Here is a 17031-nt window from a genome sequence, read left to right on the forward strand (position 1 = left end):
TCTCAAATATTCTAAGATGCCCGAAGTTGGACTAGACGCCCATGCCTAGGCAAGTAAGTAGAGGCTTAGTCTACATTGTCATTATTCAGTGGAGATCACCTGAATACAGTCGGTGGAGCCTCAACCTAAACAGACACTTAGGTTTGTTCAGCAGTAATTGAACCCTGCCTTTAGTGTCATTTCAGACACCATGCAGCATTGGAGATACCTGCACAGGGTTAACAAATGCGACGTATGGGACATTTGTTGCCTTCTGGATCGGCAGCTGCAGATCAGGAAGGGTACCCTAGGGCACCGCTTGCCTTCAGCCAACCAAATAGAGCCCCCGTTGTATTTTATATCATAGGCAACCTGTCTTTGATAGTTGTGCTGCTCAAGGAACAACCTCTTAGTCATGCCATTATCCTCCTAGTAGGCTCCTCTGCAAAAGCCTTATCAGCTTTGGCATATAGAAGACTTCCATGTGTCCTTCCATGGCCTTCAGTGATAGCATCTTCATTGTTGCTCCCAATATACACTTATACTTCGACACTCTTGACTGAGAGACAACGTAAATATCTCACAGCTTCTGTCTGCCAAATTTTAAGTGAGTTTTAGACTGGTGTGAAAACAGTGAGACTTACTTCCACTCCCAGAAGGAGCATTTGCAAAGCATTTGGAGTTATTTACTGACAGAATTGATGGAAATGACTTCTAGCAAACCCTCCTGACTTGTGATAAAACACCTATGTGTTGAAGTTAAAATCTACAAGATTTTTTATCCACCCTTGGCATGTTTAGCTCTATCATGAGTAGAAGACAGACAGACAGATTTGTCTTGAGAATAAAGGAGAGGCACAGTAGAAAGGAAACAGATTTGTTTCTGTATTAGACATTAAAAGACTTCTTTTTCTTTAATTCAGACTGCTCCCTGCAGGTTTCTCTGCTTCTTAATTTCACATACTAATCCCTTTTAGGTCATGTGAGGGAAAGAAGAGACTTGAGGACTTATACCAAGAGAGACAGATGGGGTTAGAGATGTCCAAGGATTCTGCTGTAGATATCTCAGAAAATGGTTATACAGAAGGAATAATTCTTCAGTCAGAAGCAGTACCATTACAGTTGAATTACAACAAAACTACTAAACTTACAACCATTCCTAAGTCTTTTGGATTTGCCATGAGCAGTTTTCCCTGAGCAGAGAAGTCATGAGCAGTTAATACCTTCAATTTTAGGCTTACGCAGGATATGATTTCTGATCTCACCTAAGTTATTGAATTCCATCCAAAGTGCTCCTGCAGTGCATAAAAGTTGATCTGAATGTAAAGGTTTGTGAGGTTTGGCTATAAGTGAGATTTGACTAAAAAATGAAAAGGTGTATGAATCACTCTGAAAAATGAGCAGGGAAGAAATTGGGCATTCGTGCTTGTCAGCGATGTTATTGATGGTATATTCGTCTCCAGGACATTACCCTGTGCTGGAAAGCCACAGCTGTGTAATTTCTTAGCTAAAGTGGTAGCCACAAGCCCGCTATAACCCTTCCTCTGATGCTCTGGAAGAGTATAACCATGAATCATGGCGGCAAACTGGTCTGTCAGGCTCCAGGAGAGGGGATACCCGTTGTCATCCAAGACACAGACGCTGGGGAAGCAGGAAATGAGGTTAGCAAGGTACTTCTGGCACCTTGGGTTGCCTCCCCGTGACCAGGTTTTGCTGAGCAGGCTGGCATGGGAGATGTCCAGGTAAGTCAATGTTAATTTAGGGTCCGTCCTAAGAGACAGCACAGAAAGTGTATTAGCAGAAAGCTGTGCCTCATATTCTCCAAGCAACTGCACTAGATTTAAAGCTGTCTTCTCCAGCCAAATAGATTTCCAGGTCTATATCGGAAAGGGGAATCAAAGTGAGCTGAGTTCATTAGGCTGGAGGTTTGGGAATAATTACAGAGGGCAGCACCTCTCCATTTTAGGTTTTTGTTTATATAAGTTCCTGAGCCCACACAACACAGTCCAGAGGTGCCTTATTCCTTACAGGAAGAGTGGGGAATATGTTAAGGAAGGCAAGGAGCCTCAGTGACATACTAGGTGGCACAGGGGAGTGGAAAGGATTTGATCTCCAGTCTCTCATCCTCCAAGACTGATAGATTCTCTCTGGATTTCAAATCCACTGCTGAGAAATTTATTCCAGGAAAAATGGAGCCTCTGGTTCCCCTACTCTTCTGCTCTGATGTCAGATCAATATCTCACCAGCAGAGGGATGTTAGAAAACTTAGAAGGCTTCAAGCAGCTGAGTAAAGCCCCCTTGTGAAAAACAAACTTTGCGGGAGTCCCAGATCCATCTATCAAATCTAAGGAGCTTTAACACAGGAAAGTCAAAGGAGATGGAAAGCAGACCTGTGGATCCCACGTATACATGATGAGAGGAGGGGATGGGGACTATTCTGGAACATAAAAATGCAAAAGTGATAGACTGATTAAAGAAAAATCTGGTAAGTATTTAAGGTAATAGTTCCTTCCTTACCAAGTAATTCCTCAGTCAGGTTTTTGACCCAGTCACAGAGAAAGCCTAGCAGTCTTCCTGATATTTTTGATGTAAATGTACTTTCAGGAAATACACTGCTGTAGTAACGACATCAACAAATGACATGGAATGCTTAGACATACTGAAGTCTGATATCTGGCAGCATGTCCGTGTCTGCATGGATTACCATCTGGAAAGAGGGTGTTTTCACATCTACTTGCTTAGATAAAGCCACAGTTCTGGATATTTCACATATTCCATCCTGGAGCCCTGTGTATACAAAGGTAAATATTAAGGCACTTTAAAAAGAAAGCTTTTTTTTTTTTTAAAAAATAAAGTCCAATAGTACACTTTTAATGGAATTAGCCAGGTATTTGAAATCTCCAAAATTATTAACTAGGTTCCCTCCACATTCTGGCTGTAGTTTTACATACCTGAAGGTCAGAAGGCACCACACTTTTCATCTAATCCAATGACCAGAACAACAAGGACACAGACCCTCCCCAAGTGACGTCCCCATCTAACTCCTACCCTCAGTTTGAGCCACAGTAAATTACCCAGTCCTAATACAAGGATTTCAATCATGGAGGAATTACCTATTCTATTAAGCAAGTTCTTCTACTAATTGGTAACCTTCACCATTAAAAAAGTGTACGTTATTTCCCATTTAGGTCTCATCTGGGTTCAGCTTTCAAACACTGGCTCTCACTAAGCCTCTAATTACCGCATTCACTACTGCTCAGCTCAGTCTGTATGTTGTCTACAGAATCCTATGGCCAGTAGCAAAATTAAACATAAATAAACATGCCTTCCTGACAAGGAGATAGCTTCATCTAATTGAAAGCAGAACTTGAAATGGTAACAGTGAATATGATATGGATGAAATTCAAAAGCTAGAAAAGCCATATCCTAGATCTTGTGTTTTACTTAAGTACAAAAAACCTTTCTACAGAGCAGAATGGCAGGGTCTACACTCCATGAAGACTTTATCTATTCTGTTTCCTCTAAACCAAGTAAGGCTGGACTGTACCTTGTATCTGAAAAAATTGTCCCCAGTTGATGGCATTTGTGTCTTCCAGTAGCTCCTGGTAAGCCTGTATCAGCTTTGGTATAAAGCTGCATGAGCATTGGTATAATGGTCAAGATCATCCCTCTCATTCTGGGGAGGAAAAATATGGAAGAATCAAAAATTCTCCCCCTTCCCACACACACATCTTTCACATTGGAATCAAAACTCCCTCAAAGCCAACCCCAGAGATCTAAAAAATGTTTCGAGCTTCAGGGTGGCTTCTTTTAGGACATTTTCAGTAGCAACTCTCAAGCCAGACAGTAGAAGTATCTGTTGCTCTCCACAGTGTCATATTAGCAGGAAGCAGCAATGGTAATAAGTCCTCATGTACCCGAGGCACAGTAACCCAAACCTGGTGGCAGTTTCTTGAAATTCTTGCCTAATTCATTGTTCAAAGCTCACCTCTACTACTAGTTGTCCCAAAAAACATGCTGTGTTATTTGGTTGCCAAGGTCAACATGTTTAGACTGCATCTCTTCTGGTAAACAAAATATTACCAATGCTTGTTCTCTGCCCCTGAGCTGAAATAGCACAGTCTGGCCTCGTCAACACTATTAAACTCTCTTAGTCTCCAAAACAGGCTGGAAACGTCCAAACTGCCAACTAGGGATTGTCTGTGTCCTCTGCTGACTCCTGCATTGCTGGCCTAGGAGAGCTGGTTGTCCCAGAGACCACGCCAAGGATTTAATTGTACCCCATATGAGCCTACAGCAACAAGGGCTTGTCTCCTAGCCTGGAGTTGGAGAAGCACCCACAAATTCATGCAACTCAAAGATTGCTTTATCACAGTGGACAGAGGGGGTTAAGGCAATGCTCCCTCCCAGCTTCTCTTTAGCACTGCCTGTCACGGACCAAAAGACTGCAGAAGGACCCTTCTTTCACCCTGTAGCCTCATCTGCCCCATCACAAACTCACTAAGGCTGTGTTTTCTGTCTGTCTGTACAAAGGCTAGAAAGACCAACGAATCCTTGGAAAGTTTGGTCAAGTGGCGTGAGCGCAGGTAAAATGTTCTCTCCATAAGCTGTGCAAGTTAATCTTCCATTGGTGCAATCAGGATAATTACAATCAATTAGAGCGTGTACTTCATAAATAAGTTTGGTTATGCTATAATCGCTAGGCAGAATGTTTCAGGAAAGAGCAGCACTCCATACAGTGGGCTTTGTGCTGGCACCCACTGGGATGTCTTATTGCACTTCACAATTGTTACACCCTGTTACACACTTCCCAGATAAAGCTAGCCCCATCCGCAAAGCTCTCAGAAAGCTGAGAGGAAGGCCCCAGTCATGCTGGATCCCCCTGTCAGAAACAAAGATAAAAAACACATCCATCTACCTCCCTCTGAGGCCAGGTGATAACAGCTTTGAAATCTGGCCATGAGATCACCACCACTTCCTTCCTGAAGGGGTTCCCTTGGTTGACGTTCATCACAGCTCCATAAACCTGCAGGATGAAGAGCCAAGAGAAGAAAGATGGTTTGAGACATGCTAACGTGGCACCTGTGTTATAAACCAGAGACTGAACCAGCGACACGGAGCTGAAAGCACACGTTTAGATTTTCATACACACAAAATCACACAGGTTGATACCTACACACTCATCAGTGAGGCATATTACCATGAAGATAAACCATTGTCTAATTATGCCAACCCTAATTACGTTGGAGAGGAGGTGGACTGGTTTGCTTCTTTTCTTAAGTATGTGGATTTGGGTTAGTAAGCAGGGCCAAACAGACATCTCACATGTAGTCATCTAAACAGCAAATATCAGTCAGTCCAGAAGAAGCACAACCCTCTCCCCACAACTTTGATTCCCCGACAAACGTCCTGATTCACTGATGGAAATACCACAGAAAACGACAGGTCAGCGCTGTGTTACCTTGAGGGACTCGGGGAAACTTCACTTTGGCATTTTCTCCAGCATCTGCAGCTTCATGGAGCAGTTGAGCACCAGCATCTTCCTTGCTGGGAACACACACAAGGTATAAAGAGTAACTCAGAAAAGCAATAATGTGGAGGAACTGAGTGGCATAATTGCTAATTTCATAAAATACGATAGCTCCCACAAGTGCCCTGTTTCAGCATTTTCCTCTGGAAAGCGTTTTGGGAATAATTTTTTTTTTTCCCAGTAGATGGATGTGCAGAGAACAGCAGGGTGGGATGGTGTTTGGCAGATCAAACTGGAGTCAGAAAATCGTGGGCTTAATTTGCTATTCTATACCACGTTTCTTGTGTAACATCAGGCAGGTCACTTACAGATAGGTTAAAAAAGAGGGCTTTCTCATGTCTGCCCCAAAAAATCATGTTAGTTTTTGCTGCTAAAAACCGTAAAAATAAATTCTTACCACCAAATTCTTTAAGCCTAGATACGACTGACCTCTCTTACTGGCTACTGACAAGTAATTTGTACTATGTTAATTCAGCCTTTAACTTTTTAGGCTATGATTTGGGACAGTTCATCCCCCAGGGTAACTTCTTCAGCAGAGGAGTTACTGCCAGAATGACAGCCACAAATCTTATTTGTGAAACACCTGCCTTGCCTTGGTAATTTTTTTTTCTTTCCACCTTTGCTGTAAATCCAAACTAGCCCATCCAAAACAACATAGTTACGGTCTGTCAAAAAAAACCCAAACAAACAAAAAACCAAAAAACCAAAAACCAAAAAACAAACAAACAAAAAACCCAAGAAGCAATAAAACTGTATCTTCACTCAAAAAGTCCAAGGAAAGAATTAAAAATCCTAAGGTTTCTTAGAAGTACCACATCCTTCATCCTCTCTTTTACCTCTTAAATGTGCACCAGTTAATCTTAAAAGCATTTCCCTTTGCTGCAGTTCATTATAAATCTTAACATGCCTTACAAATTATTGCAGCCGTCAAGTATCCACCTTACTACTAACGAACATCTTACAAGCAGCCACCTCTCAGGATCACAGATGGAGAATAAATCCTGTAGCGGGGGGCTAGGTGGTCAGCCATCCTCAGCTCCCGTGTTTGCTTATTAGACCCTGTATGGCTACTACAAAGGTACTGATCCAACAGACAGATCACAAGTAAGACAACAATCAGGTGTTGCTCAATCTGATTTTCCTATGTTTTTAAAGGAAATAAAAAGCACCCGCGTACTACAAATGTTGAAGGGTCTTAGCATTGATGACTTATCTTGTCAGCACTATATATTAACCTTATAGTTGATCTTCTACTGCGAGTTCGTCAAGGAGTCTTTCCAAGATCACTGCTTGGAAAGAAAAAGGCTTCTATTCACTTAATACAATGGGCCAATATGGCCATTTTCTTACTTTTTTTCATTCTACAGGTTGCACAGCATGTATTTTTTCCTAAAGGCTTTTGCATCTCGTAACTTGAATCTTCCTTCCAGGCTATGTTTAGGTTTCAAACATTTAGTCCAGTTTCCAAGTGACAAGGCTTTGTTTAACAGAGAAACAACTCAACAGTCAGCACTAATTGCCTCCTGTCGTTGTCCTCAGCAGACAGATTTAGGGTTGAATAAACCACAGCATTAAGCAACACACGTACGCAGGCAATCTGCTCCCCAGGTCATGGCAGAGGTACACGAACAGAGCAATACAGTGAAGCTCAGGCTGCCCCACTAAGACACCTGTGCGTCAGGAAAATATCTTCCAGAATCTATGTGATCCACCATCAGCCTCAAACCCTCCCCTTGTTCCTTGTCTTGCTTCACCAAACATAAAAATTTAAAAAAAAAAAAAAAAAAATAGCCCTTTCTATGATCACATGTGCGTATTTACCTTTATTGAAGCTTAAACTCCATTTTCTCACCACATTCACGGGGAAAATTGCCTCTGTGTCACAGCGCATCAGTATGCATGTAACTATATCTAAAGGCAGCGTTGATACGCGTTTGAATACACAGCTACTTGTACTTAAGGACAGTTCTTATATCTCTATGAAGTGCTTTCAGATTGAAAACAAATATCGCACCAATAGATGACCTGATTGCTTACCTGCTCTCAATCTTGTTGCTCGTCCTTCCAAATTGCAGTAAGCTTGAAGATAGGAGACAATAAAATGCATCCACTTTGTGGCTGCTTCTGCGTGAGGAATGACGAGTCCTTGTCCAGAATCTTAAAACTGTAAAATATAATTTGATTGATCAAAATTGTTCTAAACTGGTATGTTGTTCCTAAAAGCTTTATTCTTTCTTTCCTTTGGGGAGCATGGAAATAAAAGCCAGAGCCAGCCGCACCTTTGGAGGAGGAGGGACTCTCTAAGCAGAGTTAATGAAGCGTCAAAAGGCTTGTTCAAGAGAATAGGCTCTAACAAGAACCTTTAATTTTTTCAGTAAGACATTTAATCTCTTTGCATTCATACCAGTGAATGATCTGCTTTGCACATAATCACCCTTCTTCTTCTCAGTGGTAGTGAAATTAAAGTGGTCAATTCTCATTCGCAGTGCCAAGCTTCATACCATGGGGGAATTAAGAGCCTGAGATAAACCGAGACACGTTCTGCCCAAGAGAGAAGCTAAGAAAAGCTAAGCAGCCCCAAGCATCATTTTGAGGTGGCAGCCCTGTTCACCCTTCGCCCGGTTTTTCATTTGTCCTAGACAGTCCAGTTTGACGATGCTAAGCCATATTGCCCTTTTGATTTGGACTTGGTAACGTACAGCACGAGGCAGAAGAGTCAATAGAGAAGGAACATTGAAGTGTTATGGGAGAGCACATAGAGAAAGATGCTTTGAGCACGAGGCAGTTGATATGGGATATGGATTGATATTCCTGCTGTATCGTAAGAAATCTGTAGCTTGTAACTTACCTACTTGAAACCAAGGTTTGTGAAATTGAAGAGTTTCAGATGCTCCCAAGTCAAATCACACAAGTTCACAGCTCCACGCGCTCAGATCAACAGTGAACCTTCTCCTAGGAGAGTCGTCTAATCTCACCAGAAACCAAAATCTGATCATTCTGCAGCTCTGCCCAAGGGTAACCACCATCAAGTAAGTTGAGTTAAGACCACCTCCTAAAAGTCTGGGTTTATGTTCCTGTTTTATGTTGTCCTGTTTATGTGGGCATGACAACCCCAAAGTAACAACATCCACAGCCAGCCAGGCTATCATAAATCACCCAATGTCAGGGAAGAAAATAAAATGAAAATAATTATGGCTTGCATCTGTAACTATCTAGCCCTGTAAGGCAGTACCTCCGTTGCTAGTGACACCTTTGCACTGTGTTTACAAGGCCTCAGGATTGAGGCTCATCAGGTGCTCCTTGAATGTTTTTTTTTTTACCTAGCTGTGTAATTTAGCATTTCCTCTAATTGACCGGGTGTCTATGAATAATTATTTTATTTTTGTTATCTTTGTATGGTACAACCAGAGTTTTATACAGACAGCAGTAACAAGCAGTATGTCCAATGAGGTATTTATGACCAACCTAATGATATAGTATAGAGAAATACAGGCAGAGTATGACAGCAGAGGCCTTGAGAAATGGAGATATGGGATGCGGTGCAGAGAAGTACAGGTATGGGGTGATAAGCGATGGGGCACGGGAGAGCGGTGAGGATGATAAGAGATGAGGCTTGGCATGGGAGACCCCTCCGCTACAAAGAACTCACCAACAATCAGCTCAGGAAATACCGACCCGGAGCTGGACAAAACTGGTTTTAGGAGTAAGAAAGAAATAGCACCTAATATACATAAAAGGTATTATGCGCTCCCCCCCGGGGAGTGCTTCCTCTTTGCATTTAAACAGTATTTTGAGCGTAACACATTGCAATCTAAACAACTAGATTTGGAAGGAAGGGAAGAGACCACAAATCTCAATTCCAGGAGCTGACCACATCGGAATAATTGCAAAAGGTCTTGTAATTACAGCCTTTCCTGGGGAAACACAGAAAATGCTGCAAATAATAGCTAAGAAAAAATTCATCCTACTTCACTACCCTGTCTTTCAGTGCCAGCATCTATGATTAAAAGTACATCAATGATGTCCAACTTTGTCCAAGCCATTTAATTGCCTCTGATGGACACACGCTTCAGAGATTTGTTTACTCCTTTTTCACATCTATTTGTACACTTGTGCTTGCACAGAATCTTCCGGCACTGTTACACAGAGTACCTTACTTAAAGAACTTGCTGTCTAGCCACCAAACTGGCTATTCCCTCATTCCTACGTTGTAAAAAAGCAGCGAGTAACCAATCCCTACTCAATGCTTTCATGAAACACCTTACATCTTTATTATTTCCTTCTTCAGGTATCTATGTGGTTCACGAAGTTCAAAACCCACATAGTAAATTGCTCGCAAGTAAGTCACCCTTAATGAAAGCAAAGGAGCGTATCCTAACTTAACAAAAATTAAGCTAGCTGGCATGCAGGAAAATCATTAACCCATAAGCTGGATTAAATTACTTTGGGGTAGTGGTTATGTCAGTAAGTGACCACTCCCCTCGTCGAGTGATCAAAAATTTGAGAAATATTTCTACATATTTATACACTTTTTCATGTGATTCAGTACAAAGCAAGCAAGTACTTAGTCTAGTTTTCCTGATCCTACGTGTAGCAACTACAGAGAGGCTTTTAACCTCTCATAGGAGAATAATTAGCTCATGTCTCATTAAGAGTACCAGCAGCTTGTAAACAAAAGAACAAGTGTTTGTGTGGTAAGTCAATGTAAAGAGCGCTGCTGTCTTCTAGCCTATAATTTGACTGTAGAAAGCACTTTATAATACCTGAATCTTTTAAGGGAGAAGGCTCTATCATGGAAAAAATAGAGGGGAGATTAAAGTACATAGGAAAATAGACTTTTGACTTAATTTCCTTTCTCTAAAGCTGAAGAATATCTGGCAGCTAACGAAATATAAGGTGAGTACACAACTCTGAGATTAGAGCTTTGCTCTATAATGTTTTTACCTGCTTTCTTCAACCATCTGGATAAACCAGGTGTAAATGTCTTTTTTTTTTTTTAAGCAGTGAATATGAAAATGTAAAAAAAAATTGATAAAAATTATTGAATTTCCTGCCATGGAGGTTTTTTATTAAAAAAATGGTAAGAAAGTTGAAGAGGGGATTTGCAACTAAGCATTAGGTAAGCATATTTTTACTACGTGTTTCCAGTTTAAAGAGAATTTAACTCCAAAAGAGAAGTTAGTTTGGTAAGAGATACTGCCTTCACCGTTAGAGACGTGATATAAAACTCCAAATACAATGGAACAGATTGCCTTATTCTATAAAAATGCCCAAATAAGCCCAGGATCCATTTCCCTCCCTTACTCCTAAGACAGTATATATCATTATTAGAAGTCACCACAGCTCCAAAAAACTGCCCGCAAAAAACCTTGATCGCTCACTTAAATCACCAGAGTCCCAGAATACATCTACAGATTTATATACCAATATTCATAGAAAATGTTTTAACAGAAATTCAGCAGTCACAACAGTAAAGCCATTAGGAAGAAGATGCTGTTTCCATGATCAGCACCCTGCTGCTCTACATTAACACAGAGTGCTGGCTTAGGTCATACGGAGTCTCCTTTGAAGAAGATATTTCGGTTTCTCAAAGAAAGTCCACCTTTGCATAGGTCTTTTCAATGAGGGTTAACATGTTCTTCAAGTCAGCTGACTGCTGAATAGTATTCATATCTTTTAAAAGACCTTTCTGATTTTTTATCTTCAAAATTTCTTCCTAAAGAAGGAAAGAATAATAGACAACAAATAAAAAACAGCTTTCCCCGAGTCCAACAGAAATTTCATTTTCATGCAGCCTAGCTGTACCTGAATAAAGCTAAAATAAAAAGGATTTGAAGACACAGAACGAGACAGTATTCCTTCCACCAGTTACAGAGAGATGTATTTCAGAACTGATTACAGGTTCCCTAGGACCACAGGTTCCTAGGGAAATTACATGTCATCCTTTAAATTACAGGTTTTCTAGGGTTTTGTTCTGTTTTTAAAACATAAGCATATAGTTCTCAATGAAAAGGAAAAAAAGAAGAAAAAAGAGAAAACATCAGATATTTCAGAATTTTCAGAATTGCTCCCTCTGGCAGCGGTTAAGTGATAAAAGCAGATTCTGTTGCCTTTCTTCTCATAGCCAAGGTGTCTCTGAAAATATATTCCATGCTCACCTGCAAAGTGGGTGCCTGGAAGCTGCGCCTGGGGAGTTCTGGAAGGTGGAGTGCTCCACTGCCGTTTTCCTGGAATACCTAGAAGGGGAAAAAGAGGGAGGGGAAGGGGGGGCGGGGAAAAAACAAACCCCAAACCCAAACATCAGGCACACAAGTAGGAAAATAAACTGGCTATCATGATCCAACTTCTGAAAACTAAACTTCTTAATTTTGCAACTGAAGTTGGAAAGATTGAAAAGATACACTCCCAAAGGCAAATAAGGCCTTCCTTATACGACGCAGAAACAGCTTGGGTGCGATAGCTCTGGAAACATATTCTCCTTAGAGGAATGCAGCAACAGCCATTGGAAATACCTTCCTGGCCTTTTTTTCATCTTCCTCTAATTGGTTCTTGAGCACCTGGATTTTGTACTGCAGTTGCTGTATAGTTTCTTCAATGCGTTCTGCTGATCGCTCAGCTTCATTTATTTCTTCCTAAGACAAAACAGACACAAAAACAGAACAAAATTTGCCTTAGAGATGGTGAGCCTTTTGCGTATAAGATACTGATAATCAGCATCAGCTCAGTCACTGAAAAACCATCCAAAAAGATACGCTGCTTTGTAGCGAAGGTGGGTGACAATGATGAACAGTGGACAACTCCTCCGCAACAGCGGAGGTATAGCCACCAGACCGTCTGCTAAACAGTTACAACACACCGAGCAGCAGCAGACGGGCAAGACATTTTCCTCCCTTCCTTGCCTTTCATACCTGCAATTGTACCAAAGACTCTTCATTTGTCTCAAGCATTTGTTTCTCTGCCATTTGAAGGCTCGGGACATTCTTCAGGTTGCTCAGCTTCCCTGGAGGTACCTTTAAAGTCTTGAAAACTCTCAGCACCCTTTATTATAGAAAAAGGAAAGCATGAGTTGTTGGGAGTTCTTCGCAAAACAAAAAGAAAACTGATTAATGACTTCACTGGGGAAAAACTAAACTCAGTTTAGTCCAATTGCTGCCAGCGAAGTAAAAGGATCCAGACAGGAAGAAAAGCTGTCTTGAATTGTTTTCCAAAATCATGTGGAATAGATGTCTAAGGAAGGAACCAGGAACAAGAAATCCCACCGTTCTAACCTTTGCTATTACACTGACGTTGTGTGGTTTCTATCTCATTGACCTGTACACCCCCTGACTATAAATTGACATTAACTAGTATTTTCCCAGTTCTGACCTTTCTGCTTTTCAAAGTAAAACTAAGTTCTAAAAGCAGCATTTTTAACCGCTTCCAAACAAAGATCATTTCAGTAAAATCTGTAAATGCTTTTGTGAAACATGATATGCCAGAGGAATAGTTTTCGCTTGCTCTCAAAGGTCCTGATTCTGAGGAAGGCTTGAATTCTTCCAGGTTGGATCTGTCTGTTACATACACCAAACTGCCACAATTTCCATGCATCTCAGATGAGATTGCAGGAGTCTGGCAACTTCAGAAATTAAACATGTCACAAATTAAACATTATTAAAAAAACCAAAACAAAACATTTACGAAAAACTAGCTCCTCATGTTTGAACCTTGAGGCACTGTAAGAACAAAGAAAGCAACATATCAACATAGAGCCTGAGCCTATAAGAGCCTGGAATACCGACACACATGCACACAAGAATTCTCAGACACTCAAGCATATGTAACTACTCCCGCAATGACATTAAAAAAAAAGCTACAAGTTACGCCCCAACAGAAAATTTCAATTCTCCTTGAAGAAACTTCAACAGTCAAAAAATGAATTAGCTTTTAAGAAAATGTAGCTGTAACTGCTCTCACCACTATCATAAAATGATAACAAAATAAATAGCTGCCCACAAATTTAAACCCTGTATAAAGAGTACAAAGCTGATCCAAGGAGCTCTTAAGAATACCTCCTAGGTTCTGTTATGCATATAGAAGTAGTTAAAGTGGGTCTTTCAACAACTCTTGCTTGTCCGCTTCAATCAAGGTACCATCAAGATATTTCCCTCCTTTATTTTTTATCAACTCTCCCTTCCAAGATTTCCTAAATGTGATTGCTCCCAGGAGCAATTCTGTAAGCATGGTACAAAACAACATCCTTTCTCTCCCTCTTTTTTTTTTTTTAAATTATAATTTTTTACCTGTCTTTCAGTAAATTGAGGTGCTTCTGAACATCATCTTTCCTCTCACTTTGTTGGCACAAAACAGATCTGGAAAGAAAATAAAGGCAGAATTTTTATCGCAAAGCCTGCAAGCACAGAGAACGCATCAAGTGAAGTGAACACAGTCAGAACTTCTCTAGATAAAAATTTCCAACTTCAGATAGAAAGTGTTATATTATACCAGACAAAATATACACAGCCAGCCATATTGCCCAAAAAAGCTCCAAAGCTTTTCCAGTTCAAGCAATGTTATGATTTTTACTTTATTCCTTGTGGAAACAAAGAAGAACCACCAGGATATTTGGCACTTACAGTATTACTGAATCCATTACAGTTTCCAGAAACTGCCTACTACTCTCTGAGAGAGTCTGCCAAGATCCTATTTTAGCACTGGTTAGCTTCACCTTTTTTGAAGAACCTTTTTCTCCTGTTAACACAAAGGAAAAAAGGAAAAGATACGAATTGTCAAACCTGGATAGACAGCTTTGTGACTCAATTCAGTCAGATCGTAGTCAAAACAGTTAAGATTTTTCTGTGTCAGAAAACTATCAGGTCAAATCTATCCACATTAGGTGGTACTTACTATTTGCAAGTCACAAGTCGTTTAAAAAGCACAAAATAGAAAAGGTTCTATCTGTTTAGAATGAAACTACTGTACGAAACTTTCCCAAAATCATTGGCAATACAAGTGAGAAAACCCAGAATGAAATAAAACAAAGAGTGGGAATATACATAAGCGAGAAACTCAATGCAGCAGGGGCCTCATCTCGTTTTTATGTTCAATACGACACATGCCAGTCTTAAGAGAGAAGGTTAACAGAGAAGACAATGACCTCTGAAAAGAAAGTTAAAATGTTGTGGGTGCTTGTGGTTGAATTTTACAAGAGAAGAACACTTCTTGCAAACAAAATGTGTGCATATACAACACGATACGAACGCCCACTGGCTAACGACTGTACTGCGAATACGCGCTGTTACTGTTCAGAAAGAAAACTTTGAAACTTATTTCAGTGACATCTCACACATCTATGATTTCAACACAGCAGTTACTACTTTTACTGTCAGTGTTTTGGAAAAACAAGACACACAGGACAAGACAAGACATAAGGAAAGAATACAATCCTACCTGCAGGGGAATAGTCCCCATGTTCCTTAGCTTGCCTTTTGACTGTCTGAGTGACCTGCTGAAGAGAAAAAATTACAGCAAATGTGGTAATTTTGAAACTGCTGTGCAACCATTCATCTACTACTAGCAACCCACTATAAAAAGGCCGTGAAAGCACTGACAGAGGTCTACTGACGCTGACCAGAAAAAAGGCTTTTTGAACTGTGAAACAGGAATTCATCTCAAGGTTAAAGAAAGCAATTCACTCTTGATTCCTCCCATTCCAAGAATGAGGTAATGAAATAAGAAATGCACGAGACGTTTGGCTATCCAGCCACATCTGGAGATCACGCCGTTCACAAGTTCAGTGGTTAAGCAAGCTCTCTCCAACAGAAAGCTGCCTAGGCCAGTCCCGAGACATGCAGAGAATATTTTCCAGAACTGAGTAAACGTCACCTGAGCTGAACGAACCCTGACTTTATCACTCTGTTCAAACAGATGCTATGCAGCTCTTCAGAACTCCACAGCCAGCTTGCCTTTTTATTAATCATCAGGCAATGCTTCCCTCTACTTGTCACAGGCACACTAGCACGCAACTAGAAATTCTGGAAACCAGGGAGCAGCTAAGGCAGTGGGTCTCAAAAGAGCTGTTCACACTGGACATTTCCTCAAGAGGACTACCTTTAGTTAATGAAATATTCTCTATAAATTCCAGTAAAAAACTGGGCAAAAATACCTTTTTTTTTTCTTCTTCTCTCTCTTTGATTACTTTTCTAATTTCTTTAATCCAAAATAGTTATTACCTTTCTTTTTTGACCTTGTTTTTTTCCTTCTCCATCTGTTCCCTTTTTTTTGCTGGAAGGCCCTTGTCGATTTTGTGATTTAAACTTTTTTTTTGCAGATCCCCCACCAGTGGTCTCCCCCATTTTACTGGAAGATGCGTGGCGGCGTTTCATGATCTGTAAACCAAATGGAACAGGAGGAAACAAAACCAAAATTAAAATCCAGCGATTATAATCCATACAGTACAAACCACACATTAACAAGCAAAACGATGGAAATACCCCGTGCTAAATGACCCAAATGTCTGCATATTTGCTAGCCCAAAGCCTAAGATATTTATCTAAGTGCAGGATCACAAAAAAAGCATCCCCATTTGCCTTTTAGACAAGTCTTTCCGTGTTCCACATCTCTTTCTAAATGGAAAGCCAGCACGTCTGTACGCCAGAGAGCAGCAATGGCAATTCAACGGTAACCGCACTGAGAATAGTCTAAATGTCTTCTTAAAGGCCTCCAACAATAGTAATTCTTTATTTTTTTAATGCAGTTCAGTGCAGGCATCCCATTACCAGAACCTTCTACCCCAGCACCGAACCATAGTGTTCCTTGCTGCAGTTTACACCTTTAAAAGTGTCTTTTCTTACTCACTATAGAGATGGAGGAAAAAGAAGGTCACGCAGACGACAGTAATCGTTACACCCCACTAGCCGCCTCTTTTCTAAGCACAACGACTCAGACGTGCTCAGTTTTTCTCATCTCCTCAGGCCACTTCTTCCCGCACGCAGAGGCCCCCCTCACGGCTCGCCAGGCGACAGTCGCGACCGACACCGGGTAAATAAGTCCTGCCTCTCCCTCCGCCTCCAATAACTACCAAAATACGGAGGCCGTGGTCTGCTTCTCAGGGCACACCTCAATGGGCAAGCACGACGGCTCGCCATGTCGCCGTGTCGCGACAGCGTCCGGACGCGACTCGGGTGGGACAGCATTTGCAACGTACCTCAGTGTGCGAGGCGCGGACTACAACTCCCGGCATGCAACGCTGTGCGCCACGGCCGTGCACCGAGCGAAACGCATGCTGGGAGTTGTAGTCTTCACCACTCTTGTCTGCCACCCCGTACCCCCAAACTCCTGCTCCCCGTCGCTGCCGGATAACAGCGCGGGAACCTCCACAAAACCTCCCACCAGCTCATCCTCCCCCCCCCGCCCCCGAGACTCACCGCCCCGGCGCCTCCTCAGCGCTCCCGCCGATTCCGCCTTAAGCCGCCGAACCGTTAGCAAACCGTTTTCCCGCGCCGCGCACCCGGGCGCATGCGCACTGTCCCAGCCCCGCCCCCTGG

General features: G+C 41.5%; 2 protein-coding genes across 6 annotated transcripts; both read right to left on the reverse strand.

Moving 5' to 3' along the window:
• Nucleotides 1–1255: 1255 nt before the first annotated feature.
• Nucleotides 1256–5518, reverse strand: GLYATL3 (glycine-N-acyltransferase like 3). Its single transcript, XM_076332614.1, is given in 6 exon segments — nt 1256–1749; nt 2640–2766; nt 3527–3602; nt 3605–3655; nt 4898–5005; nt 5441–5518. Coding segments are annotated over 6 exon segments (867 nt in total). The 3' UTR covers nt 1256–1322.
• A 3349-nt stretch (nt 5519–8867) lies between these two features.
• CENPQ (centromere protein Q) lies at nt 8868–17026 on the reverse strand. Of its 5 annotated transcripts, none has more exons than XM_076332621.1 (9): nt 16912–17026; nt 15718–15873; nt 14936–14990; nt 14122–14236; nt 13789–13857; nt 12418–12547; nt 12022–12141; nt 11668–11745; nt 8868–11225 (listed from the first exon to the last, which is right to left on the reverse strand). In XM_076332621.1, exons 2-9 carry the CDS (start codon nt 15868–15870, stop codon nt 11097–11099), a joined length of 849 nt encoding a protein of 282 aa, XP_076188736.1. In that variant the 5' UTR covers nt 15871–15873; nt 16912–17026; the 3' UTR covers nt 8868–11096. The 5 variants fall into 5 exon arrangements, with proteins under 5 accessions (XP_076188736.1, XP_076188732.1, XP_076188734.1 ...); XM_076332617.1 differs by having other exon boundaries at nt 14936–14993; XM_076332619.1 differs by lacking the exon at nt 16912–17026 and adding an exon at nt 16692–16709 and having other exon boundaries at nt 14936–14993.
• Nucleotides 17027–17031: the final 5 nt, after the last annotated feature.

The sequence above is a fragment of the Aptenodytes patagonicus genome, chromosome 3, assembly GCF_965638725.1.
Source record: "Aptenodytes patagonicus chromosome 3, bAptPat1.pri.cur, whole genome shotgun sequence".
Lineage (NCBI taxonomy): Eukaryota > Metazoa > Chordata > Aves > Sphenisciformes > Spheniscidae > Aptenodytes > Aptenodytes patagonicus.

Coding starts and splice junctions, on each gene's coding strand:
- CENPQ (XM_076332617.1), bottom strand. CDS start 15,870: ATGAAACGCCGCCACGCATCTTCCAGTAAAATGGGGGAGACCACTGGT. Junction 14,994..15,717: donor AACAAGGTCAAAAAAGAAAG/GTAATAACTATT, acceptor TTTTCTCTTCAG/CAGGTCACTCAGACAGTCAA. Junction 11,746..12,021: donor ATGAAAAAAAGGCCAGGAAG/GTATTTCCAATG, acceptor TTCCCCTTCTAG/GTATTCCAGGAAAACGGCAG.